Source organism: Astatotilapia calliptera, chromosome 22 (assembly GCF_964374335.1).
Source record: "Astatotilapia calliptera chromosome 22, fAstCal68.1, whole genome shotgun sequence".
In the NCBI taxonomy this organism is placed as follows: domain Eukaryota; kingdom Metazoa; phylum Chordata; class Actinopteri; order Cichliformes; family Cichlidae; genus Astatotilapia; species Astatotilapia calliptera.
Genome location: NC_137442.1, coordinates 19,897,307 through 19,921,888, shown reverse-complemented (window position 1 = coordinate 19,921,888; position 24,582 = coordinate 19,897,307). Strand labels below are relative to the sequence as shown.

Genomic DNA, 24,582 nt, shown 5'->3' with positions numbered 1-24,582 from the left:
ACATCCGCCTGGCGCAACACGTAAACAAAGCAACGCTGCTGTTTCAAAGAGAAAGAAGGAGAGAGAGAGAGAGAGAGATTGCAAAAGTTTTGAGGACTTTTTTTCTCCATCTCTTCAGGAAGTTTTCATTTCAGGACAATCATCTGCTAAACCAACAGGTAGGTTTCTTTTTGGAATTATGAACTCTACTATGAACTCCTTTTTTATGGGTTCCAAGGAATTGTGCGCTCACTTCCTACTCAGTTTCCCCGTTATTGACATTGTCTGTGCGCAACCGCTGAAACACAACTAAAATAAGAAACTAAGGCTGCATTATTTCTTTCCTTTTTCTAACCCCTTTATAGAAACTGGAACCACATTTTTATTTTTGCACATTTAAAAAATGCTTTCTATTACATGTCCACGTGCATTTTCCGAGAGAGCTTTCTCGCACTTTTGGGCATGTTTCTCAAAAAAGATCAAATAATCTGTGGAATGTGTTTCATAGCAAGGAAGGTGCCATGTGTGCAAAGTGTAAAAGATCTTCGCAGATCAACGTTCATGTCACACGTGACACTGGTGGCACGCGAGCACACGGGAAACATGCAGTTTTATGTCAAATGTTGCACTCATCGTGAGGCCAGATAGTTGCATAACAAATCCTCTTTGCTTTCTAGCCTTGGTATTAATGTAACAAACAAACAAACAAACAAACATGCACGAGGGTGGGGGCTGGAGGAGGGAGAGAGACTGGGCTGTGGCTGATGCTGATCGAAGTATTAAACATTTTCTTTATTGACTTAAGGTATTAACAGCAAGTGTTCCAAAATGCATAAATAAATAAATCTTTGCTAGAAAAACAAGACTGCTCCCCATCAGATCTGCGTGACCCCTCCTCACCAACTTCACTATAGAGAGGAAGACGCCCACAATTTGCTATCTCTTACAGTGAAAATGTAGGTCTGTATGAGCTTAGTCCAGCAGGCCTGCTGCTGCTCTGCTGATATTTCAGAACCAGGGATTTGACAGATTAAGCGAGTTCCCAAAGATTAGGGAAGCAATCATTGTTTCTGCAGATGGATGCAGCAGGCTCGTGGATTTAAAAGTATATGGAGGCAGAGGAGTGAAGGGATGACCTGCCCTTGATTCTGGCTCTCTGAAATTGAGACTCTGTCCAAATCTAATCACTACATATGCTTCTTTCTGTCAGTGAACAAAGAGAGTTTGAGCCCATGCTTGTTTTGTAACTTGGATGTTGTGGCTTAAAGCAGCGCACCCCATCTCCTGGATTTACTGTGGAAAACAAGCGCTGATGTTTTACGTAGACCTGAGCCAGAGTTGTTGTTTAAAGCTCAAACCGCAGCATCTCATTGTCAGGTGATATTTTTTTAATATTCAGAAAGCCAACAACTGCCCTAATCAGTCATCGAAACCAGTCGGTGTCGAAGCTTGAAAAACTAAAACCTTGACATGAAGTCAAACTGTCAACAAATAAAAATGCTTCAAATAATTTCGAGTTTGTGGTTTTTTTTGGGTTTTTTTTTTCTGAGCTACACTTTTAGGATCATCTCTTAGAAACGTATATCCTCCCACTGTTTCCTGTTTAAGATTGCATAACAGTCTCACTTCTGCCAAGCCAAAGCTGTTTCAGTTACTGCTTTTGTTTCGTTTCTTTCCTTCTGCAATGACATTTTTCTAACAGGAGCCTTTGCATGCAGGGACAACTGCTGCCACTGGCACCTCTTTGTGCTGAGGCCGGTTTTAAAGAAGGCACCGAAGGCAAATTCCTGTGAGGGAACACGCTCATCTTAAAATCTGAGAATAGTCTTTTACCCAATGTGGCCAAATTTGAGGAAGCGATTGTGCTCGGTGTGCCACAATATTAAGAGCAGCAGAGCAGCCTTGCGTTCAGTGTTATTCACTCCATCTCATGTTATTCATCGACATTATAAATACATTTTAAGTGTAATGGGCCACTGTTGAATATTTATCTCTTTCCATGACAGTCGTTTGAAATCATTTCATAAAACATGTCACAGCAGCAGCACTCCTATCGTGTTGCTTAGGCTCAGACTCTGGCGTGGGTAAACTAACACTTCCCCTTTCTGCACTCCTCTCAAAGAGGTGAAACATTAGCTCAGCTTGGCTAACACCACAGGTGTAAACAGCAGGTGACCTAGTTGTCTTAGCCTGCTGCTCTGTCAGAGCTTCTCTCTGATGTCGACATGCTGGCAGGTAGTGACTGGTAGCCAAGCTTGAAAAGAGATGCGTGCTTTTATTTCATTAATTTAGTTTCTGTTGTTTTCCATTTGGTCCCACGTTGTCATTTACTCACCAAAGTGAGTAAATCAAAGTACAGCACACCTGTAAGTCCCATAAGATTTACAAAAAGAAAAAGAGACACCAGATATGATAAATGTTGCTTTTCCATATGGGTGAACTTACTTGTCTGGTTTTATTTTTGCTGTTTGCAAAAAAAGGCTTAAAAACAGAAAACAGGCCGAGAGGTTTGCTCATGTTGACATGGGAAATTACATCCCCCCCCCTCCATTTTTTTTCAAATTATATAATCAAAAATGGCCTGAGCATTTTCTTTTTCTTTCGATATTATGAAAATCATAAACATGGTTTCTGTTACATGGCTGTGGAATCTCAGCGGGGGCTGCTCTCTTGTCCTCTTCAACAAAGCTCCTGCAGTGTAACCGCAGCCATGTTTTTTGGAAGGGCCGCAGTGAACAAACGAACCTGTTGTTTGATACTCCTCTTCCTCTGCGGCGCTGTGAGAGCTGCCTGGCGCTGGTGTGTGTTCTCCTCATCAGAGAAACACAGGCATACAGGTGTTTGTGTGTACCCAGGGCGTATTCTGCCAGACACCCATATCTGAAACATGAGTTGCTTCCTCTAAATGGCAAACTTGCTCTGATGAGCACTCTGCAATTCTGAAGGTTGATTAAGTTTTTTTTTTTTTTCTATTTTCTATTTTTGCTGGGGATGTTGGTTAAGACAAAGAGAGGCACGAGAGCACAAAAGACATTGTCAAAGCCTGGAAATGGCAAACGGAGAGACTTCACCCAAACAGAAACCAAGATAAACACAGAAAGTGACAGGAAGCGCAAGCAGGGCGCTGAAAAGAAGCTGGGAAGTTTAGATGGGAACCAGGGTGTCAGTTGCTTCCTGTATATGGATGTGTGTCTTGGTCATCATGGCCCCCCCGCTTCAGCTGTGGGAGAGAAGTGGGCAAGCCCCTGGCCTGCTGCGGCCAGTGGACAAAGGGCTCTCTTAACTGGCTAATTTGATTTGCATGCAGAGTCACAGCCTACATGCTCTATTCCAACACAGCATCATGATCTGCACAGCCTGGCTTCTCTTCCAGTTTTCTGCCCCTCTGTACAACTCTTCATCTTTCTTTTCCTTTTAATGTTGTCATTAAGCCCCACTTTGGTGTTATTTTATGAAATGTCTTCCCAATCCCGAAACCTGGATTTAGGGAGGGTCTTTTTCAGCTCTAAGTTCAGTGGATAATTAACTTGAGTCCAATCTTCAAAGTGCATGTGTAGTAGATCTTTTTTTTCTTTTAAATCTTTCAGCAGGGTGAGAATTACCCAAAAATCACACTTCCTCTTCCCCTCACAGCCAAACCTTGCTTTGTGCCTGTCAGCCACCTTGCGCACTGTCTTTCAGGTTATCCACGTGTTTCTCATGTAGGCGGTTCGCAGGTGTGGTCCGTTATGTGAGCCGCATGTTACTGCAGATAACTGCTGCAAGCCTCTGCATGTTGCGAGTGTGTCTTGGACTATATTAAACTTAAGCCCTCTTTACTTTCGTGTGGAGAAACACACCCAGCCAAAGTTCAAGCAGGCCTCATTCTATTGTCTGCAACTCCTCAATTCTGACAAAAGTCTCCCAGCAGTCCCCTTAAAGACGCTTAGGAGCAAAAGAAAGGGACAAATCTGTACTTTAACAGGCCTTTAATCACTCTTTTATTTTAAAATACAGTAATGCATATAAAAACCTTGATCCTCGTACACAGAAATATGCTGAACCAGTCATTAACTAATTGCTCCGATCTCTCCCAGGCTCTGCAGCTCTTTGAAATGGATGATATCCAGGTTGTTGAGTCCAAACCCCTGCTGGTTGACAGGGAGCTGCCGGTATGTTTTGTGCAAAGTTTTGTTTAACGGTAACTCTCAGATAAATCTTAAGCTGTTGGAGTTCTATGCTGTCAAGCTTTGTATGCTTTTTTGCTGATTTATTTGTGCCTCTTAGCTTGACTTTTCTTTAGATATAACTTTTGGGATATTGGTGCTTTTATATGAGAACGTAATCACTGAACACTTCATAAATTTCTATACACAGATTTCCAAAATATGCACAGTAAAAGACAATTAAGCTGTCTGTGGTCGGCTGTGTGTTAGAAAAATGGAACTAGTGCAATAAGAAAATCATGCATATGCACCAGAATACCACAGTATGATTCGCTTTCACATAATTTCACAGAATGTTCTTCATGTTTGATGCATTATGTTGACTGTGCAGTCAAAATTATACTTGATTCAGGTTGGGTTCAGTGATGGGAACCGACTTTGGGATATTAGATTATAGCTTGTTGCACCGTAATCATGTTATCTTTTATGTTTTCATTCCTCTTTTCTCTCTTTCCAGGGCTTGAGAGAGGCTGTGCAGCAGCTTGTAACCAAGGTATGTTTGCATAAACACACATTAAACACTTTATCATTCTGACAAGTTGCAACATTTTGTTTTAGCAGTTAAATCCACTGCTTGGTATCTCATAACTTTACCTTGAATAGTACCATCTTGTGGCTGATAAAATGAAATACTTTGATAATTATTAACATAGCTGTGGCACTACCTCATTGACCTTTTATCTGCTGTGATTTTATTAGGACAGAAACCTAATTAGGGTTCCACTAACTGAGTCAGCTACAGGAAGTGATGAAATGCATGTTGAACTGGATTTGATGATGCAGCCTATCGGGAGAAACTGCATGTGTTTTGGTGCTGCTGAGTCTGGGGGCGATCCTAACACCCTGTACAGAGCTCCTTATAGTCAGAAAACATTTGCTGCCTCTTGAATCTGTGTTGTTTTTAAATAACAGTAGGTGTGAGAAGTGCATTGGTTTCAACTTAAAAAAATCTTTTCTTCAAACTTCATGCGAATTTAAGGGTTTTGTGCTCAGGCAGTGTGTGGATGGGGTTCTTTTACTGAGAGTCTGAGCTCCATCAGAGTCCTTCTGACTTTCTTTGCTGTGACACTGACAGATTGGTTGACCTAAAGTATCCAGGGCAAGTGTTTGATGTCTCTGTGGGGACTAAGCTTCCAACAGTCAGTCGCGCAGGATTAGTTGGCTCTGATGATATTCCCTGATTTTTATTAGCGAATGCATTCATGACACCTGGACACACACACACATACACAAAAAAGAAATTCCACTGTAAGTTTCACAGATGTGCGTGTGTGCTTATGAACACTCTGTACACACAGACACATGCTCGCTGCCTTGCAGGATTATCTCCACTGCGTAGTCTCCACGTTTGAGTGTGCCCTGCAAAGCGTGGGTGGAGCGAGCTGTGGTGAATCCTGTACATTACATTTCGTAAATAGGTTTTACCTCCTTGCTGGATGTTCCTGACAAGTAGATCCCATGCAGTTAGAACTGGTTTGGGGATAAAAAACAAACTACCTAATAGGTTGTCTCGTGACATACCCTTGACCTGCTGATGGATCACCATAGAGCTGCTGTTGGTTAATAATAAACCTTCATATAAACAGTTTAAGTTTAAAATTATTAGAAATAAAGAAATGAATGACAATGTAAAAGCAATTTTTAGCTAATAATCACTCTACATATTTAGATTTTATAGAAAAAAACTTTTTTTTAAAGGAGTTAAATGTTTTTTTTAGTCTAGTTCTTAAAACTGATTTATTCATGGATTATGGCAGTATTTATATTTGGAGAAATTTTTAAAACTTCGTTTCACTATTTAACTAAATTTTTAATGTATTATGGGTGAGTTTTAACCAAATACCGAATGTGTAATTTAGAAACAAATCAAAGATTTTCATCAAAAGGGCTCAGTCTAGTCTTGAAAGACTGTTTGCTGCCGTATATCGTGCAGGATCTATATTTAATTACCAACACTAAGTTAAGTCTTTGTTTTTGTAAATCTTCTCCCCTAAATATTACTGAATAATAGCTGCTGCCTCATTTATTCATCATGTTTTGCCACTCATCGCATGCTCATACTTATCATGTCAGCGCAGTAGCTGATGCCCCTCTCTGACATTGGCTGATCCAATTTAAGGATATCTTCATCTAGAATTAGCTTGTTTTGACCAGCCTGCAAGGCACCATGGGAGGCCAGGAGCTTAGGCCAACTGGTAAGCAGCAGGGGTATAAAATGCAGTTCTCACTGAAGGGCTGAACGACTTCAGAGGCTTACCAGCTCTTGGATCTATAGCTCAGAGAGCCACTGTAACTACAGTTTTCAGTAGCAAGCAGTGTTTAACTCTATTCCTGCAAACATGGTTCTGGAGGATCCTGATGTGGAAATGATTGTCGCTGAGATTGAAGTGAGCGTGAGTAGACTAAAAGCTTTATTAAAATGTTTGCTGTAGTTTCCAGCGGATTTGTGGGATTATGCTGCCTGCTGGACAATCGATACTAAAGTTGGAGTTGTTGCACAGGTGCTAAACGGGGAAAAAATATTCTTCTTTTGTGGCTCATGTGGAAAAAATGTGTTGTGTTTTACAGTGGCCAGCCTTTTGAAATGGCTTTGCTTACTTTTCAGTTGGTAAAGTAGATAGAAAACTAATATATTTAATGGAATGATAAACCTCTGTAACGAGATGCGGCATGGTTGGGTAAATTATTCCTGGTGAAGAGCCTATCATTTAGATTTTCCATCAAAAAAACAGGCTAATTATTGGAGGTTGTATTTAACAAAAGTATTTCAAATATTACTGCAACAGCTTTACGTTGTCATATTGACTATGCAGCCCTGTTGCACCAGCATCAAGGAGTAACTTTAAAGAAATATATATAAATATATTTATGTATTTTTTGTAACCTGGAGCTATAAAAGTATGGTCATGTCTGTGTATCTATAGGAGCACGATGTGGAGACTCCTAATGGAAGAATTCACTGTACAATGAAGGGGGTTCCCAAGGGGGACAGACCAGTCATTCTCACCTTCCATGACGTCGGCCTGAACTGTAAGCCTACCTCATTATTTCCTTTATCTTGGTGAAACGTGCTGTGGTACCGAAGGCCTTGTGTGTTTTGAATGATCATACCAATTAAAATGAAATTAGTTTCTCTGAACTACCTTTATATTAAGTCTATCTAAGTATCTAAGCTGGACTTATAACCCTTGTATCCACGCTATCATTTTACGCTCGGTCATGTTTGTGTATCTGTAGGAGGAGGTGTGGAGACTCCTCGTGGAGTCTTCCATGATTTCTTTTTTCTTTTTTTTGTAATGAAGTCAGATTTTGTAAGATGATTGCTCACGGCACCTCCAAACCTGAGATTTGCTCATCTATTCAGGCGGTTTGAGTTCTTCTTTCCCCCTCTATTAAGAACCACTCATCCAACTCCACCATCTTTTCACTGTTTTCCAGACAAAACCTGCTGGAACACGCTCTTCGACCATGAGGACATGGCGGAAATCATGCAGCACTTTGCTGTGTGTCACGTCGATGCCCCGGGGCAGCATGAAGGAGCAAACACCTTTTCCACTGGGTGAGCCAGATGCACACATGCATGTGCGCACACAGTCACAAACAGAGAGACACTTAATGTATGTCAAGCAGTCTGTGACCTCAGAATCAACAGGTAGATCACTGTGAATGTGCTTAAGGTGACCTAATTTGACAAGTATTATCTCTTGTTCAGCCTAATCTCTGCTTTAATGGTGAGACTTTGCCTTATGTTAAGATTAGCTGAACACAAACTGCTGTCAGGAGTTGATAACGGTAATATAAGACCATTGCTGATTAGATAGTGTCTGTAACAATACTCTTTTTGTTTCCCCAGATATGAGTACCCTTCTATGGACCAACTCGCTGAGTCTCTCCCACTGGTCTTAAAGCATTTTGGGTAAATTGAGCTCCAGTTCCCAGCCTGACACTTCACCCTTTATATTTGAGACACTTTCTAACCGGTTGTTCTAACAGTACCCCTCTACTTTTGTGCACTCTAGCCTGAAAAGTGTGATTGGCATGGGCATGGGAGCCGGGGCCTACATTCTGTCCAGATTTGCTGTGAGTTTACCCCACGCTCTCTCAGTCACACTTAATATTTTCAGTATTAATCAATCTTGGATTAGCAGAGCTGGCTAATGGGTTTCTGCTCTTGGCTGATTTTTGGCAACACACTGCCGCTTATTGCTTGAGCCTGCAGAGCCATGAAAGCCTCAGGAATGTACAAGATCAGCTCACCACTAACACTGTGCTCAATAGTAAGCCCCCCTCCCCGCTGACACAAAGCTGGCAAAGATGCAACATTTAACTCTTTGCAGCCTTTACTTTAACTAGTTCTATATTGTTCAACAGGGCACGATATAACATTAAAGAGCTTTAGATTAAAACCTAACCCTCACCAAATTGGGAAACAATAAATAAATAGATGGGCTATACAAAATATTTTTTTAAATCGGTTGTGGGGCACATATTTAGCGAAATGTGTCGTGGTTTATTTCTAAAGTTCATTTATGTATCTTTTAGCTGGACTACCCAAATATGGTAGAAGGCCTTGTTCTCATCAACATCAACTCGTGTGCTGAGGGATGGATGGACTGGGCTGCACACAAGGTAATGCGCGTATAAACACACATATGAGCACCTACAACTGTTCAAACCATTTCCAAAAACTGTGGTAACTTTGACTTTTGGATTTGCAGAACCATTAAAGCTAAACATAGCTTTTTCTGTTTTTTAGATCAGTGGCTGGACTCACGCAGAGCCCGACATGATCATCACCCACCTGTTTGGAAAGGTAAAGATTCAAATTCTCATTATTAAATTAATTAATATCTTCATTACGCTTAAAGTACCTCTGTAAACTGAAACTAGGATTTTAGTTAGATTCATTTGTAGGTCGTGGGTTTAACCCGTCTTTTGTTTTGGGTACCGCAGGAGGAAATTCACCACAACCATGATCTAATTGCCACATACCGCCACCACATCATGAATGACATGAACCTGTTTAACCTGCATCTCTTTGTCAAGTCCTATGAAAGGTAAGCACAGCATCTAGTTTATGTAAATGTTTCATGATATAATCTTGGTGTTTGAGTTCATACACTCTAATGGAAAGTGTGGTGGCTCCTTAGTGTAGTGCTGTACACATTTGAGATACCGATCCCTGTGGAGTTGAGTCAGGGAGGCCATCGGTGCAAAAATTAGGGAGCAGCCGAAAGTAGCGTGTTCTGCGCACTAACAGATGTGTCTGTCTACAGTCGAAGGGATCTGGAAATTGAGAGGCCAGTCCCTGGAAGCCATGCCAGAACCCTCAAGTAAGTTGTTCTCAAAAACGGCATCAGCTTAAATGAAACAATGTTATTTCTAACACGGAAACATTCACTGTGTGGTTGTGTGTCCTTTATCCAGGTGCCCTTCTCTGCTGGTGGTTGGCGATAGCTCTCCTGCCGTGGAGGCCGTGGTGAGTTCACATGGCTCAAGTGCTAATGATTAGACTTCCCACTGCCGTTAACACGGTTCAACTTGTGCTGGACGTGTTTTCCATTCGCTTCAGTCGTCTGCTTAAGCCCAAGAGATATGCAAGGCTAAGTGCTTAAGGACAACAGTTTAGCATGTCTTAGGCAAGAACCGAATTGGAAACAGAAACGGAGTGATGCAGATCAGCTTTAATCTGTTAAAGTTAAGAGATTTGTGTGACTGCTGCTGCTTTCAGCTGCAAACAGGTCCCAAATCCAAAACGTATTTGTTAGTATATATTATCCATAGGAATAACTGGATTAAGCACACAACATTAAAAACTTGTTGGTCATCACACATCATTTGCCTAATAAATGTTTTGCGTTTGTTCCTGCAGGTTGAGTGCAACACTAAGCTGGACCCCACAAAGGCCACTCTTCTTAAGGTGAGGGCCCCACTCATTCCCTCTGTTGTGGCCTTTACCCCACACCTCCTGTCTCCTATTCTCATCCAGATTATAACCACCTTGATGAAAACTCATCTGCTGATAAGATTCCACTGGCTCAGCATTTACCTGGTGATATATTAACCAGTGGTATGACAGCTGAGCGTTTCCCCAGAGCTCACTGACCTACTTCGGCTGGCCTGTGGCGAGCTTTTTATGAACCGCATCTCAAATCAAATGGCTGTTTGACTTAAAGTGGTGCCTTTTACTGGGGTTAATTGTTCTGCGTGTTCAAATTGGACTTAATGAGCGCTGTGGGGGGTTATGGAGTGTGCACGATGCTGCACGAATACACAAGTGACAACATGCAAAATTCTAATTTTGTGTTCTTTTACTCTTCTCCCCAGATGGCCGACTGCGGTGGCATGCCCCAGGTTGACCAGGTGTGTATGTGTGAGAAAGAAAATAGGGAGGGGGAAATAACATGAGAGACATTGATGCTGTAGAACAGGCTGGACAGGGCTGGATAATCAGCACACGGGGTCAGGTGGAGGGGTGGATGGCGTAGGAGGGTGGCACTTAAGAGCATTAACAAGTACCAGACATGAACCACAGTTGTCAGGTTGTAATCCTCCAAACTGCACAGCACCTGTTCATAACAGCTGTCATATCACAAACCCTGGGAAGTAAGCTGGTGGCTGAGAGCTTGAACCTGTCAATGTTATGCAAACAAATATAATAATTACTGAAAAGAGGACTGATTATCTTTATGTTCTTCTCTGCAGCCTGGCAAGCTGACCGAGGCGTTCAAGTACTTCATTCAGGGCATGGGATACAGTAAGTATCACATACTTTCACTTTGTTTTACTGAGATATGTTCAGATTAAAGTTTCTTCTTCCAACGTGCATGAAAATAAAAACGACACAGAAAAAAATGCCTGCCATCACCGGTGCTTACAGATGTAAAAGATGTATATTCTGCCACCTTGTGGTGAGAGAAAGATCTCTTAGCCTTCGAGTTCACCTCATCCAGTGTTGAAAATCAAACACTCTGAAAACATTAATGCACTAATTAATTTTGTTAGGCTCCTCATTACGTTGCTGAGACCAGTAATATAATTTCTAGTTTAGAATAGCACATTAAACCTTACGTATTCCCACACATCAGCACAAACAGCTACCCTAAGAAGGACATGCACAAGATCTGAGCACTCGAGTGTCACATTCTTGTCTCTTTACGTGCCAAAATTTATTATTTATGATGAACTGCACTGAGAATGCCCCCTTTGAGAATTTTTGCAATTGGTCAAATGCGCTCCACAAAGTGAGTTCAAAGCATGTTTGATTATTCAGATACTTTAGGATCTTGTGTAACTCTTGCAGGTGACTCAGTTGTTTGATTTCTGACTGTAATGTGATTAATGAATTTGGGAACGGGAATGCTTGACTGTACCAATGTACACACAAATATAAGGTGATTATAATAATGCCCCAACACAGCCTTCGCACCCCTTGTTTTTATGATTGATTAGGGCATGTACTCACTATGATGTAACTAATGCTCAAAGGACAGACCATATGTGCACCCACTGGCAACTTTATTATACACAGCCATTAATAACTAATCAGCCAATCACACGGGAACAGTTCAGTTAATTTGGGCATGTAGACATGGTCAAGACAGCCTGCTGAAGGTCGAATTGAATTTGACAACTTTGCACTACTGCTCTCAAGCATAAAGTATTCGCTGTTTAGTTTAAATGGTGTCCGTGTGAACTTTCATTTGACTGACACGTTTGCATTTGCTGATGACAGTAGAACCAATTTTAATTGTCTGCATCTGTTTGGATGGCTTGCTTTCATTGTAACAACACGTGGCAATTTATATGCTCGCCATACATTTATTACAAAATTCTGCAAATCTTCTTGAAGGTTGTGATGAAAGGTAGTGAGCAATGGGAAAGTGGACGTCAGTAAATTCTTTTCCTCTTCCCTCAGTGCCTGCTGCCAGCATGACCCGCCTTGTTCGCTCCCGCACTGCCTCTGGCTCTAGCGTCACCTCGTTCGACGGCAACCGCTCCCGCTCCCACACCAGCGAGGGAAACCGCTCCCGCTCCCACACCAACGAGGGCAGCCGCAGCCGCAGCCACACGACTGAGAATCCGCACGGCCGCTCCCACACAGACAGCTCCATGGACACCACGGCCAACAACAACGTGGACCAAGGCGTGAGCAAGTCCGCCGAAGTGTCCTGCTAAATAACCCTCCACTCAGCAGACATCCAAACCTCTCAAGGATCCCCTTCAGTCTCTGCTGCGCTACCTCTAATTCACACCTGGCCCATCAACCTGGAATTGTTTAAAAGAGAGGGGAAAAAAAGAAATAAAAAAACGCACAATACACACTCACCTGCAGATTTCTCAGTGCAGATGAGTTGCCCTAGTTTGGAAATATGTTTGAGTAAGAAGTTGAGGTCGTGTTTATTGATTGCAAGCAGAAAATGTTTGGGGCCACAGTGTAATTGGAGGCAACGCAGCATTTGGGGACATCGAAGCAGAGAATGTCGGAGAAAGCTGTGGCTAAGAGTACACCAGCTTGTAATATATCCCTCATAATCTCGCATACAAAAAAAAAAACAACCTCCCCTTCATCTTTCCCTCCAACCTCATTTTTTTGGGTCCATTTTTACCCTACTGACGCAGCTTTCTCAAATTTACCCGACTGTAAATGTGTTTCCTGTTCTCACTGTAATTGTTCGATCATTTATCCGTTTATTTTTCATGTATGAGTTATTGTTCGTATGTAGGAGCAGACTTGTAGATGTGGAGAGTGAATGGGGAGGCACTACACGTATATCTTTGAAAATTGAAAGGGCAGACTTAAAGTATATCATGCACAGCAAATTGTTTGACCTTGCAAATGTCATTTATTTCCCCCCCTGTGAATTTTCTTTCCCCCAAAAGATTGTTGAAATAGCAGTTTGCAGGTGAATTTAAAATTAATCTAAATTGTATGCTTTGTCGTCAATCAAAACACTGAAAAACCAATGCTAAAGCTTCAGGATCACATGGTTTATTAATGGATCAAAAACGGTTCTCTCTTAATGATTTTTATGATGATTTCTATGCAATCAATGTGCCATGAAATTGTTCACCTTTGTTAGATTGTGCTGCTCCTGTGTGTGGATTCTTGAGTGAGTGATAAAAGAGAGGTCCACATGTAAACACGAGGATAGCCATAGAACTTACCTGATACTTTCTACTCTTTCTTCTGTATTTTACTTGCACTACAAAAACATTTGGCTCTGTAGAACACGTACATACAGCTTTGTAAATACACAACCTTCTAATGCTGTAGAAAAGCATTAAAATGACATAACCGTTTGTATTTATTAAAAAATGACAAAAAAATGTGTAACAGCTTCCCTGATTATCCTTATTTCATATGAATATGTAGTCTTGGGGATCTTTGTTCATCTCTTAACACTTATAGGGAGAATTTAATGAAATAGATGAAGAAAAACCTACAACCTCCGTTGATATGGGAGTTTAAAGGCAGGCAAGCAATGTCCTTGTGAGACGTCGTCCAAAAAACATAGCATGCCAGTACATATGCCAAAAGCCTCATAAATAAATTAAACCTTCAGTATTTCACATGCGTTGTTGAATATTTTCATTTGCAAACACTTCTTTAAATAGTCTTCAAAAGCACACCATGCTTTATGAATACACATATGTGATATTTACAGATTTTTCCAATAGGAAAAAGAAAACAGAACAAAATCCCTTGTACATGATTGGACTAAAAAAGGAAAGGAAAAAACTGCATAGGAAATGAAAGTCAGGAAAAAGTTCTAAAGCTCTTTACAGATGGGACAAACCGACAGGTCGCTTCTTAGTTCATAACCTCTGGATAACCGTAATAATTCTCCAGGTCAGCAAAGATGTCATTGGGGCTCCTGCAGCTGAGGTTGCAGAAGCAGGCCTGAACCCACAACATCTTCCAGGTGAATCCCGTCCCGTTGGGACACTCAAACTCCACGTCAATGGTTTTGGATTTGTAGGGGATGCAGCAGCGTTCGTCGGTGCAGACGCCGCAGTATTTGGGCCGGTACGCTTTCTTGCTGGTGCAGCCGGAGATGGTGAGGTTTGTTGGCTGATCTTCCCTGTAGATATTAAGACATTTCTTCCCTGGCTGAGGGAGCAAAGAAACAGGAAGATTTTAAATATAAAAACCATTTCAGTTTGATCAGTTATTGTACGTGTTTGTGAGACTACTACCTTGATGTGTTTGGTGATGTCGACCTCGCACGGCCGCAGGTTACAGAGACGAGACTCTTTAAACAGCTCGCATCGCTCATTGGCATTGGAGATCCTCATGGACAGGCCGCGGCCGCAGGTCTTTGAGCACGGGCTCCATGAGGTAGTCTGGGTAATGCAGTTTTTGTGCCAGCTCGTGGTCTCGGCTGGGAAAACTAGACAGCAGCATAGACAGAGAGGTGTGCAACTAAATTACGTTCAGCGCCATTTCATTGTCAAAGTGCTCCAGGTCGCGACAACTCTACTCCATTTGGCAAACCAAGAGTTAAATATAGACAGTTTTAATTAAAGTTTTAATGAAATTAAAAATTCACAATATTTCAACCAATCGTTTGGTTATTAGAGACCAAAAAAAAAGTCAAAACAAGGATTGTTTTTCCAGCTGCAGTTAAATTTAGCAGCATGGCTCCCCGGCAGACCCCAGCATAATACAGAGCAGTGATAAAAGATGTAACAGGAGTCAGCTTTATAATAACTGGATCAATAAATAAACGGATCAATTAAGGAATTTCAGGAGAACAATTCCACTCAATCAACCAATCACATATCCTCTTGTTTTAAAGTTGTCTTTTAGCAACATGAATATACTTGTTTAACATTCAGATCATTCAGATCCTGCACATGTAATGTCGGAGAGAACACGAGAAGCACAGTATGACTGTCTCCCCTCGTGTCGCATCTGTTTTTAATCCAAACTGTTAAATTGTGTCTGCCTAGAAGTCTGGATCTAATTTGTTTCCTTATGCAGCACAAAGAGATCTTCATTCACATTCTTGCCTCCACTGGCTTCCACAGGAAAGGATCGATTTGTCACTCACACGCTTACGACAAACACATACTTCACGATGCGTCTGGACTACCAGCTTTACTTGCACAGCTACTTTGTGAGATGCAGTTTCAAACAGAGCAGATTCTGTTACTTCTAAAGATTTATACTGGTGTAAATAACACCACTCAATATCAGAAATATTCACGGTGTACTGTATGTATGTCTACATTTCTGTGCAAACAATACTGCCCAAGAGAGCTCCAATTAGTCATGTAAAATCCTCACATTTTTAAGAATACTGAGGGCTTCCTAGTAATTTGTTCACTATATTTGTACTTGAAGCATTCCCTTCCATTTAAATGACCTCTCAGCCATCAACTCTGAACATTAGATTTAGGGGTTAAAACATACAATATTTTTTATCCAAAGCTTCCTACCCTCGACTGCATGTCGCAGCGCTGTCTTGCGCCCTCTCCTGGGCTCGTCACAGATCCACTGCTCGCAGCACTGTCCCCGGACTTTGATTCGTCGTGGGGTCTGGCACCAAACACGGGGAGGCTGAGACTCTGTGCACAGCCCCACACAGCCAATAGCACCGTTAACACACACGCACTGGTATTTACAGTTGGGCTGGAAACTCTCCCCGTTACGGTAGATCACGCCATTGTGCTCGCAGCCGATTCCCACCATGTCTGCCAGAGAGGGATGACAAGCAGGAATATATTATAAAAGCAGGGCAAACACACAAAAGCTTGGACTTGTGCGTTGCTGCTGAACTGCGTCCGCCATTATTAGGAGGACATTTGTCTTGCAGAGCTTGGAAAATAAAAGCAATCGATAAATGAAACATTTTGCACTTCAGAAATGTTTGAAAACTGTTATATTAGTCTCCATTTTTTATTTTCTTATTCCATCTTCAAACTGTCATCAGATCATGTGTAGGTAGGTTTTAAATGAACCTTCTATTAGAGATGGAAAATCTGTGACACCATAGGTCTGTTTTTACTATTTTTTTAGCAGCAGACATCATTTAGTGGGAGGTAAGTATTTCATTTCTCCACAGCTTATTCCAAAAAATAAAGTCCTTAAAAGTGAGCACAACAAGCAGCGAATGAACAAAAGAGAATAATTAAAAAAGGGGAAAAAATGGTGTGAGTGAAACTAAAATGATAAATGGTATGAAAATAACAACACATAGACGTATTAAAATACAAAAAACATGTAATGCAATAATTACATTAGAAGCTAGTGCTGTGCAATATCTGGGATAGATTTGATCTCGACATCAGGCAACGATTAAGTCTGCACAGTCTGCAAGGATGTAGAACAAAGGCAAAATAATAAAATGAAAACATGAAAACATGAATAACACAAAAAGTTATTTGCATGTTGGAGACTTGGATATAAAACTTGCAGATATGTCCCTAGACTGAGGTCAGTAATTCTCTTCCATGTGTGCTCTGTGCTCTTTGTTGAATAATGTGCACATGCTGCCTGTGCCATGAAACCAAACCAAAAATAGCTTTTTCTAATATTCTCTACTCAAGTCTGTGCTGTGCTGCAGTTTGTGTGCAGTTTGGACAATGAACGTGACTTGCAACATTACAAAAATGAACTTTTGATGCGGTGTACAGCGGTAGTTTGTTTTGGTGAGTGACACTTACATGCACACACTCCTTTTTCGTACCTAGGCTTGTCTGAGCTGTAGTCGCAGTACAGTCCCTTGTGGTAGTCACACATGTCTGCCTCGTTGCACACCTCGCCCACCTGCCGGGCGCAAGTCTTGCAGCAGTCGCAGCCATCCATGAGGAGGCTTACACCTGGCGGGCACTTAGGGGGGGTCTCTGGACACTCGCAGGGCCACTTGCAGTACTGTGTGCGGTTGTACAGGTCTACAAATGGGGATGTGACAGCTGTGGCAGGCAGCATGGTGGTGGAATTCAGGGAGTAGGCCTGCAGAGAGGAAAGGGGAAAGAAAATGAGATTCCCAGTTCATATACTCTATATTTTATTAATCTAATATGTCCAATAGCTTTCACATCATGCGTACAGCTTATGTCACATCATCAAGCCTGAGCCTTTGTTACAGTGATTGCACAAAATAAGTCATCTGCAACTACTCTTTCAACCTGTTTGTCCGGAATTTTTTTTTATTGCACAAAAGGTATTTGACCCCTTGTGTGGGGGCAATATTTTTAATGCCCTTAATCATGATTTTTTTTTTCATCTAGCCCTCTTTGGTAACCATGTCTCAGCAAGTAATGGACTTGAAAGGTTTAAAATCCCTTACTTGTACACTTCTGCTTCAGTGATAACATGTGTTCGTGCTGTGCAATAAATTAAATAAGACTATATAAATGAATTAAACACCCAGTGGAGATAATCTTATTAAATCACCATCGCGCCCTGGTGTCTTATGTATTAACACTGGTTTCCGTTGCCATATTTCAAACAAGAACTGTGCTACTTACAGTTATAAAAATCCTGCCAATGAAATGAATTTCATCTCCCTTGGAATTATGACTCTTACAATCTGCTCTGTGTAGCCAAGATCACACAGTAAAGAGCTTTGCAGCTCTTAAAAGCAGATGTTCTCACAGCAACGCTGCACATAAGGCACATTAACAGCCCAGAGCTTAGAGGTTAGCTTTGGACAGAGAATGCATGAGCCTCAACTGATGAAAGTTTGGGAATGTGAATGTTTTTTGTTATTGTTTTTTGTAAAAAATAATAGATGGTTGAGTCTGAACTGAATTCTTTTTGTTTTGAGAGCATGGTGTGCTTGAGAAAGGAGCAGGAAATGATCTCCAGGTTGTTACTTCGTGTGACAGAAACCGAAACTTCCCTCTCAGGGAAAGTGAAGTCATGTTGCATTTATGATGCAAATCGAGCAAAACTTCAAACGCAGATGAGTCAGTTTTGTAGCAATAATAAACCACAAAGGCTCTTTATGAATAAGACTTCAGCTGAAGCAGATACCGTGTCCATCCTAATTAAAAGTACAGTATGTGGTCGGGGCTGGGCGAGAAGTGAAACATATAAAATTAGCTCCAGTATTGTCTCTACAGCCATAAATACTTATAGCAGAGCTCTTAAATGGGGAGCTTGAAAGATACACGTGCGTGCACACTCTGTCCGCGGTTAACTGTGCGAAAAGATGCTTAATCATCTTAAGCACGGTGGATCCGTTTTCCTCGGCTTGTTCTCAGCACTTCAGTAGAATTATGGTCATATTAAAGATAATGCAGATGAACGACTTTTAGTCACAGTCGTGCCACAAAGCTGTTTTATCAAAAGACTTAATTTATTCTGCAGCCATGAGGCTAATTTGCAAAGTGGCATACATATTGTTCCCGCTAAGGAAATCATCACCCTGACACAGAAAAAGGAGATCATGGAAATCAAGATGTGGGTGCTTCATAAATTAATTATAAAAGCTGGGCTGGGATTGATACAAACATCTTATTGAAATCATTTATCTCTGATGAACACATTTTGCATGTAGGACATTTAACAATACCAAGACAGAGAGATTATTTAGTGAGCTATTTGTGGTTATCATCATCATCTTTTTTTCCCCCTTTTTAAATGCTTTCTAACGTGACCTCAAATACTTGTCATATTTTTGTGGCAGCTGGTTACAAAGAGATTACAAGTGCTGATGACCCTGGCTCCACTCCTGGTTTAATCTCTTCTTCCTGTCAGCCTGCAGTCAGGTCAGATGACCCGCGGGGAGGTGTTGGCTTGATTTACCCTTCCTCAGAGCAGAGGAGAAAGGACTTTTCCCAGGGGAAACTGTCACTCAGGCGTTGTTGTTATTTCCCTCCAAACCACATGAGTTTATTATGCAATAATGAGAATATATTTAATACTGACTATTCACAACCACACTGTTTAGGGGTATATTTGACATTGATGCTGAATAACCCAAATCTTACAAAAACTAAGAATATCGCCGTGTTTAATGTGTTTAACACAAAATATCATTAATTTAAACACTCAGTTTCTGATGTTAGACCACAAACTGATGTCTTTATGAGTAGAAAGGCTCTGAGGAGGCAGTGGGATACAAGAAAGCACATGAGTACCCCCAAATATCCACCAGGTGGCACTAAAATATAACCGAACGAGCCTAGACACAACTTTGAGCATCCCACAGTGCAAAATTAAAGCCAGATAACGGATAATAATAAATAAAGGATAATAGGATAATAAAGGACAACAATCAGTTTTTAAGCAGATTTTAATGGAAATATTTATTCAGCCAAAGGTTAAAAAAACTATTTTTTTCTCTTTTTTTTTTTTTTTTTTTTTTTGCCATAACCTGACGAATAAATGGGGGGGGGGGGGGGCTCAAACGGAGGAAACACTGATTTCGTTTATTACGTTTAAATGAGCTTGTCGTATAGTGTATCTCAGCCTACCTTACTAACTTTAAAATAACCCCCTATGTCTTCTGCAACTTGCATTAAACGTCTGAGTTACATGCAACCTGGACGTTAAAAGAAAGAAAGAAAAACAAAAGACAAAAAGGTACTTTGGGAAATCTGTCCTCCATCCCACCTCTTGAATCCCGGCTGCTGTTACAATCCACAACAGGAGCCAACTCATCACTGGTGAGGAACTGCACACGCATTGAATCCAGAATTAGTTCCGTCTCTCAAACGCGCCACACGCCGCTCTCCTCAGGTGTGCTACATCCTCGTCCCCTCGCTGACATCTCGGCGCCCTTCGGTTTGCGCTGACAGCCTGTTAATAAGAGTCCGGACCCGCATAGCCTGCCCTCAGGTTTCCTCTCTTCCCCTCAGCTCCACTTTCACCCGAACCTCCTCTTCTCCAGAGCGCTGGCAGCTGTGGTGGTTAGGGCGTGTCTGGAATAGTCTCTGGAAGGACTCTGACACTCCTATTACTGCTGCTTAATTTAAAGGCTCCAGATATTTCCAAGTCAGTCTGAAAGCAGTGCGCGTATGCTTACGTAGGCTACAGAATCATTGCCCTCTACTCCACAAGTCATAATAAGTTCCTTTGAGGATTTCAGTGTAGTTAATGGGTCATTCTGCACAGGCAAAATAGAGATTCAAGTTACTGTCTTTGTTGCATGTGAGTCTCCTATTAAGATAGGCCTCACATACACAGACATTACAAATACAATCATGTAGTTTACACTGAGGCCTGGACTTTGTGTAATGCTCCCGATTTGGCTTCCTCTGAACTTATTTACTTCAGCAAACATATTTGGAATTATTTATCATGCGCCTGTCATTGCATGAGAGCATTTTCTTTTAACACCACTGTAACTACAGCAGGTCGCCTACCTCTCGCCCATTGTGTCTATTTTAAGGCTCCGACTGTGCCTGGCCTCCAGATGTTTAGTTTAAATCAAATGATGTCATCTATCTCACAGTCTGCTACTTTTCTTTCCTTTCATTTTTCTGGAAATTTGAATGTGTCACATTGAGGAGATGCAGGTGAGCACCAAATGCGCCATATGGAAACTCTCTTGTATTTGAGTAATGCTGCACCTTTTACCACAGCACCTTTTGCTTTTAGTCTGCTGAGTCTCACCCAGAATAACCAAACGTCTGTGAGAATTCGACCCCACAGGCAACAGAGAGAAGGAAAGAGTGATGGATGAGAAATGAACACTTTGTCAAAGAGCAAAGTGCCCCAGGTCTGAACCCCTATTATTTACAGGCAGTCGTCTAATCCCTGTCAGAGAGCTGTCAGCTTCTGGACTGATCTGAGCAGGCTTTCCTCTTTGCCCTGACCAGGATGACCCGCCCCATCCACAGCACAATGCACTCTGTCTCTCTCTTCTTTCCTTACTCTAAAACTCAGCTTCTCTTTACTTTCCATCTCTGCTGGTCTCCCCACCTTCTCATCCTTACTCCTGCTGAAGCAGGGCTGAAGCCCGTTAACCTCCAACCTCCAATTTCAGTTGTTATCAAAGGTTTTTTCCCCATCATCTAAGATTGTGTATCTTTTCATTTCTTTCGTTTCCTAAGACATTACCTTTGTCTTTTTTTCCTCTTTGAAAGCTGTGAGGTAAAATCTTTCATGAGTAATGATGGGGGAATTCAACACTGTGAGAAACTAGTGCTGATATTAATTATTGCCTTTAGGTGGCAGTCAATTAAAGTAGACACTGTGTGGGTTCATGGTCACTTTTAGGAACCATTTTCAGCGAACGCAGCTTTTGCTCCATCCATAAAGGTCAGCTAAAAATGTACCAGAAAAAGAAAGAAAATTACATATATAAACCACACCTGCATATAAAACACAGACAGAGCCATGCTGAGGTTTTCCACTAGGTTTAGATTCTGCATTTTAAAGTCAGGCTTTTATCAGTGATTTCTATCAGTGAACTATAGCAAAGCTACTGAGGCTACAGTCATGTGAGGAAAGAACGTGCACCCTCTTTCAATTCCATGGTTAATAAAACAAAATAATCCTCTGGTCCCTCTCGAAATTATTTAAATACAAACTTTATTATATATTATGTTATTTATTGAACAAAAAAGACGATGAAGAAGCAGTGTGTGACAAAGTATGTGGCATGATTCAGGACCTCGTAGAACCACTTTTCTCAGCAATAAGTTAAAGAAATCATTTCCAGTGTGACTTCGACAGTCTCTCACATCATTGAGAAATAATTTTGGTCAGTTGTTCTTTACAACGTTGCTTCAGTTTTTGAGGTTTGTGGGCATTTGTTTATGCGCAGCTCTGTCAAGGTCCCGCATCAGCGTTTGAGCAATTGGGTTGAGGTCTGCACTATGACAGGGTCATTGCAACACTTTGATTCTTTTCTTTTTCAGTTCATGGTTGATTCAGTGACAGCAAGGTGCCCGAATTATCACCCGTCCACCACCGTGCTTCACCGTTTATGTCTTGATCTTTGTACTGATGTTCTGTGTTTGTCTTTTGCTTAATGCAGCACTGTGCATTATGACCAAACACTTGGTCTCCACTTTGGTCTGGTCTGTCCAAAGGACGTTGCTCCAGAAGTGTTGTGGTTTGCTCAGATGTAGTTTTGCAAACGTAAGCACTGCTGCCAGGTTCTTTTAAGAGAGAAGATGCTTTCCTCTGCAAACACTTGCAAGCAAGCAAAACTTGTTCAGGCGTTTTCTAATCGTATTGTGATGAAGTTTAACATTAAACATGTAGATTTTAGGTGTGTTGGAGCTTCTCTTAGCGTGACACGCTCTGACCTTGAGATGAATTTGCTGGGACGACTGACAGCTGTCTTCAGTATTTTCTAGTTATGAATAGTCTTTCTCACTGTATAATGACAGTGTAAAATTTCATGTGTTATTCTAGGACATTAGTTCTTAATGTCCTAATAAGGAAACCTTAGATATGAAAAGGCGTCTTTCACTTTCACATGACTTTATCTCAACAGACGCTGTGCTAGTGGCAGAGTGTATCCTGGATAGGGTTAGAAGTCTATCACTAACGCAGTGATAACACAGGAAGACATTTACAGCCATTCACACTCACATCTACACCTACAGCCAGTTTAAAATTATCAGTTAACCTAACCTCCCTACAAACCAAGAACCTTCTTGCTGTGATACAACCACAATGCCACCTTCAGGGTCTAAACGATTTGTTCATATTTCCATTTTACTCAGTGTTCCAGCTTTCTCTGAAACACAGGAATCTAAAACCACTTGTTTAGCATCATTTAGACAATTCTGAAGTTGTACTTTTCCAAGAAATTCTTTTGATTCCTTTTTTCCCTTTCATGGCTTCCTTGTGTATAACAGTGATCTGTAAGGAACTACTGTACCATTACCCTGACGAGATCAGGACTCAGGCTTAGATGTGTACTTATGCAGTTGCATAAGAGACAAGTAGTAGAAATCATAGAACTTACAAAATCCAATATACATGGTTGTCTTAATTTCACAAGTTAATAAGGCCAAAAGCAAAACTATAGACCCCAAAAAATGCTGTTTGCTCGTTGTCTTCATTAGTGCTCCTGATGCTTCTCTCTTTAATTCTCTAAAACTAACACAGGCTGCCTCTTTGAACAATGCAAAACCTCTTCTGAAACAATTCAGAGAAAGAAAACGAGCCGTAGCTTGTTCGTGCTCTCATATTTCATGTTTGCATTTGTCTTCTATTTTCGGTTCTGATATGGTAACTAACCTATAAACGGACCAACAGCAAGAATAATTAGATGTTTGAGTAGTATGAGCTCAGTAGTGTACTACTTATTTTTGCATGTTGAGGTCAATTGAACAGAAATAGCTAAAAATGAAAACCAGGTCTGAGGTGACGGCTGCTCTGTTTTCAATGTAGCTCCGTGTTCTCGGCTCACTTGAATTATGGGTGTTCAATGACTCAGATGGTGCTAAGAGGCGGGGGATCTCAAACATTTTACAAGTAACAGCCTTTATTTGTGAGCCACACCCAGATCAAACCTGCATTTATAAAACTGTACAATTCTAAAAATGTGATATGTGTATTTTTGCCAAGAGCTTTGCCTTAATAAGGATAAACAACTGAAGAAAGAGCTGCTTTAAAAGCTTTATAAGTGGACGTCACCGCCTTAAAGGCTTCAGAGCAAGTCAAGCTGTTTCCTAGTGTTTCAAGTCTTTAATGTAATCTAAATGTGGCATTATTGCTTTAATCCCAACATGCATTAAGCAGGAAACAGACACATTTCTGTCACCCATTCATGCAAATTCAGTCTCAGTTTGTGTCATTGTGTATTGAAATCCTTGACAGAAACATCTCCGAACACAACTATTGCTGACCCACATTATGCCCTCTATTACTACCCCAAGTGTCATGTGGGTGAGGTAGTTCAGGTTAAAAAAAAGTGTGACAGATGACCTGATTATAGAAACTGACCATCTACCACTCAAGTCCTGCATAGCTGGTCAAACCGAAAATCCCCTCATTAAAATCCCCTCATTAAAATCCCCTCAACTCCCAGAGAAGCCTTGAAGTCAAACCATGTTTTGGAAATCTTACAGCTTCAAAGTCAAGTGGAGTCGGTAATCCTCCTTAGAACGGGAGAATGAGTTTACAACACCTCGAGGCGAAAAGACACCGCTAAGGTGATGCATAAAAAAGTTCTTTCGTGGTACAGTACATGTGTGGGAACATTTTCCTTTGTAGCTACTGGCCTCAAAATCAAAGACATACAGACTGCACTTTCAAAAAAAAAGGTTAAGAGGTCATTAAAGTTAGAGTAACTTTAGCAGCAATAAATAAAATCAAATAAGAATAAAGAGATGATCATTCTGAACAAATGTGCTTTTTAAACAACAGGCTGAGATTTTGTTTTTCTTTCCGCTGGCACTTCAAAGGTGCAATATGTACGATTATCACCTGAAGCTGTCACTATAACCACCTAGCACTATAAGTAAAAGTAACTAA

At 41.1% G+C, this 24,582-nt stretch overlaps 2 protein-coding genes across 4 annotated transcripts; one reads left to right on the top strand and one right to left on the bottom strand.

Moving 5' to 3' along the window:
- Positions 1-13,757, top strand: ndrg1a (N-myc downstream regulated 1a). 3 transcript variants are annotated; one of them, XM_026155923.2, is made up of 16 exons: positions 1-158; positions 4,056-4,130; positions 4,642-4,677; positions 7,109-7,214; positions 7,623-7,743; positions 8,038-8,100; positions 8,204-8,264; positions 8,727-8,813; positions 8,941-8,997; positions 9,138-9,241; positions 9,461-9,517; positions 9,612-9,663; positions 10,057-10,104; positions 10,512-10,547; positions 10,890-10,941; positions 12,103-12,750. In XM_026155923.2, the coding sequence occupies exons 2-16, from the start codon at positions 4,074-4,076 to the stop codon at positions 12,360-12,362; spliced, it is 1,197 nt and encodes a 398-aa protein (XP_026011708.1). In that variant the 5' UTR covers positions 1-158; positions 4,056-4,073; the 3' UTR covers positions 12,363-12,750. The 3 variants fall into 3 exon arrangements, with proteins under 3 accessions (XP_026011708.1, XP_026011710.1, XP_026011709.1); XM_026155925.2 differs by lacking the exons at positions 1-158; positions 4,056-4,130; positions 4,642-4,677 and adding an exon at positions 6,417-6,571; XM_026155924.2 differs by lacking the exons at positions 1-158; positions 4,056-4,130; positions 4,642-4,677 and adding an exon at positions 6,418-6,577 and having other exon boundaries at positions 12,103-13,757.
- On the bottom strand, positions 13,475-20,088 carry ccn4a (cellular communication network factor 4a). Its single transcript, XM_026155927.2, has 5 exons — positions 19,756-20,088; positions 16,857-17,145; positions 15,630-15,884; positions 14,385-14,578; positions 13,475-14,298 (listed from the first exon to the last, which is right to left on the bottom strand). The coding sequence occupies exons 1-5, from the start codon at positions 19,801-19,803 to the stop codon at positions 13,999-14,001; spliced, it is 1,086 nt and encodes a 361-aa protein (XP_026011712.1). The 5' UTR covers positions 19,804-20,088; the 3' UTR covers positions 13,475-13,998.
- Positions 20,089-24,582: the final 4,494 nt, after the last annotated feature.

Excerpts from the sequence above, each read along its gene's own strand:
- ccn4a (XM_026155927.2), bottom strand. The coding sequence starts at position 19,803 with ATGAGTTGGCTCCTGTTGTGGATTGTAACAGCAGCCGGGATTCAAGAG. Across the intron at positions 17,146-19,755 it reads CAGCAGCCGGGATTCAAGAG|GCCTACTCCCTGAATTCCAC; the intron begins GTGGGATGGAGG and ends TCCTCTCTGCAG. Across the intron at positions 14,299-14,384 it reads ACATCACCAAACACATCAAG|CCAGGGAAGAAATGTCTTAA; the intron begins GTAGTAGTCTCA and ends TTGCTCCCTCAG.
- ndrg1a (XM_026155923.2), top strand. The coding sequence starts at position 4,074 with ATGGATGATATCCAGGTTGTTGAGTCCAAACCCCTGCTGGTTGACAGG. Across the intron at positions 9,518-9,611 it reads AGCCATGCCAGAACCCTCAA|GTGCCCTTCTCTGCTGGTGG; the intron begins GTAAGTTGTTCT and ends TCCTTTATCCAG. Across the intron at positions 10,548-10,889 it reads GCATGCCCCAGGTTGACCAG|CCTGGCAAGCTGACCGAGGC; the intron begins GTGTGTATGTGT and ends TCTTCTCTGCAG.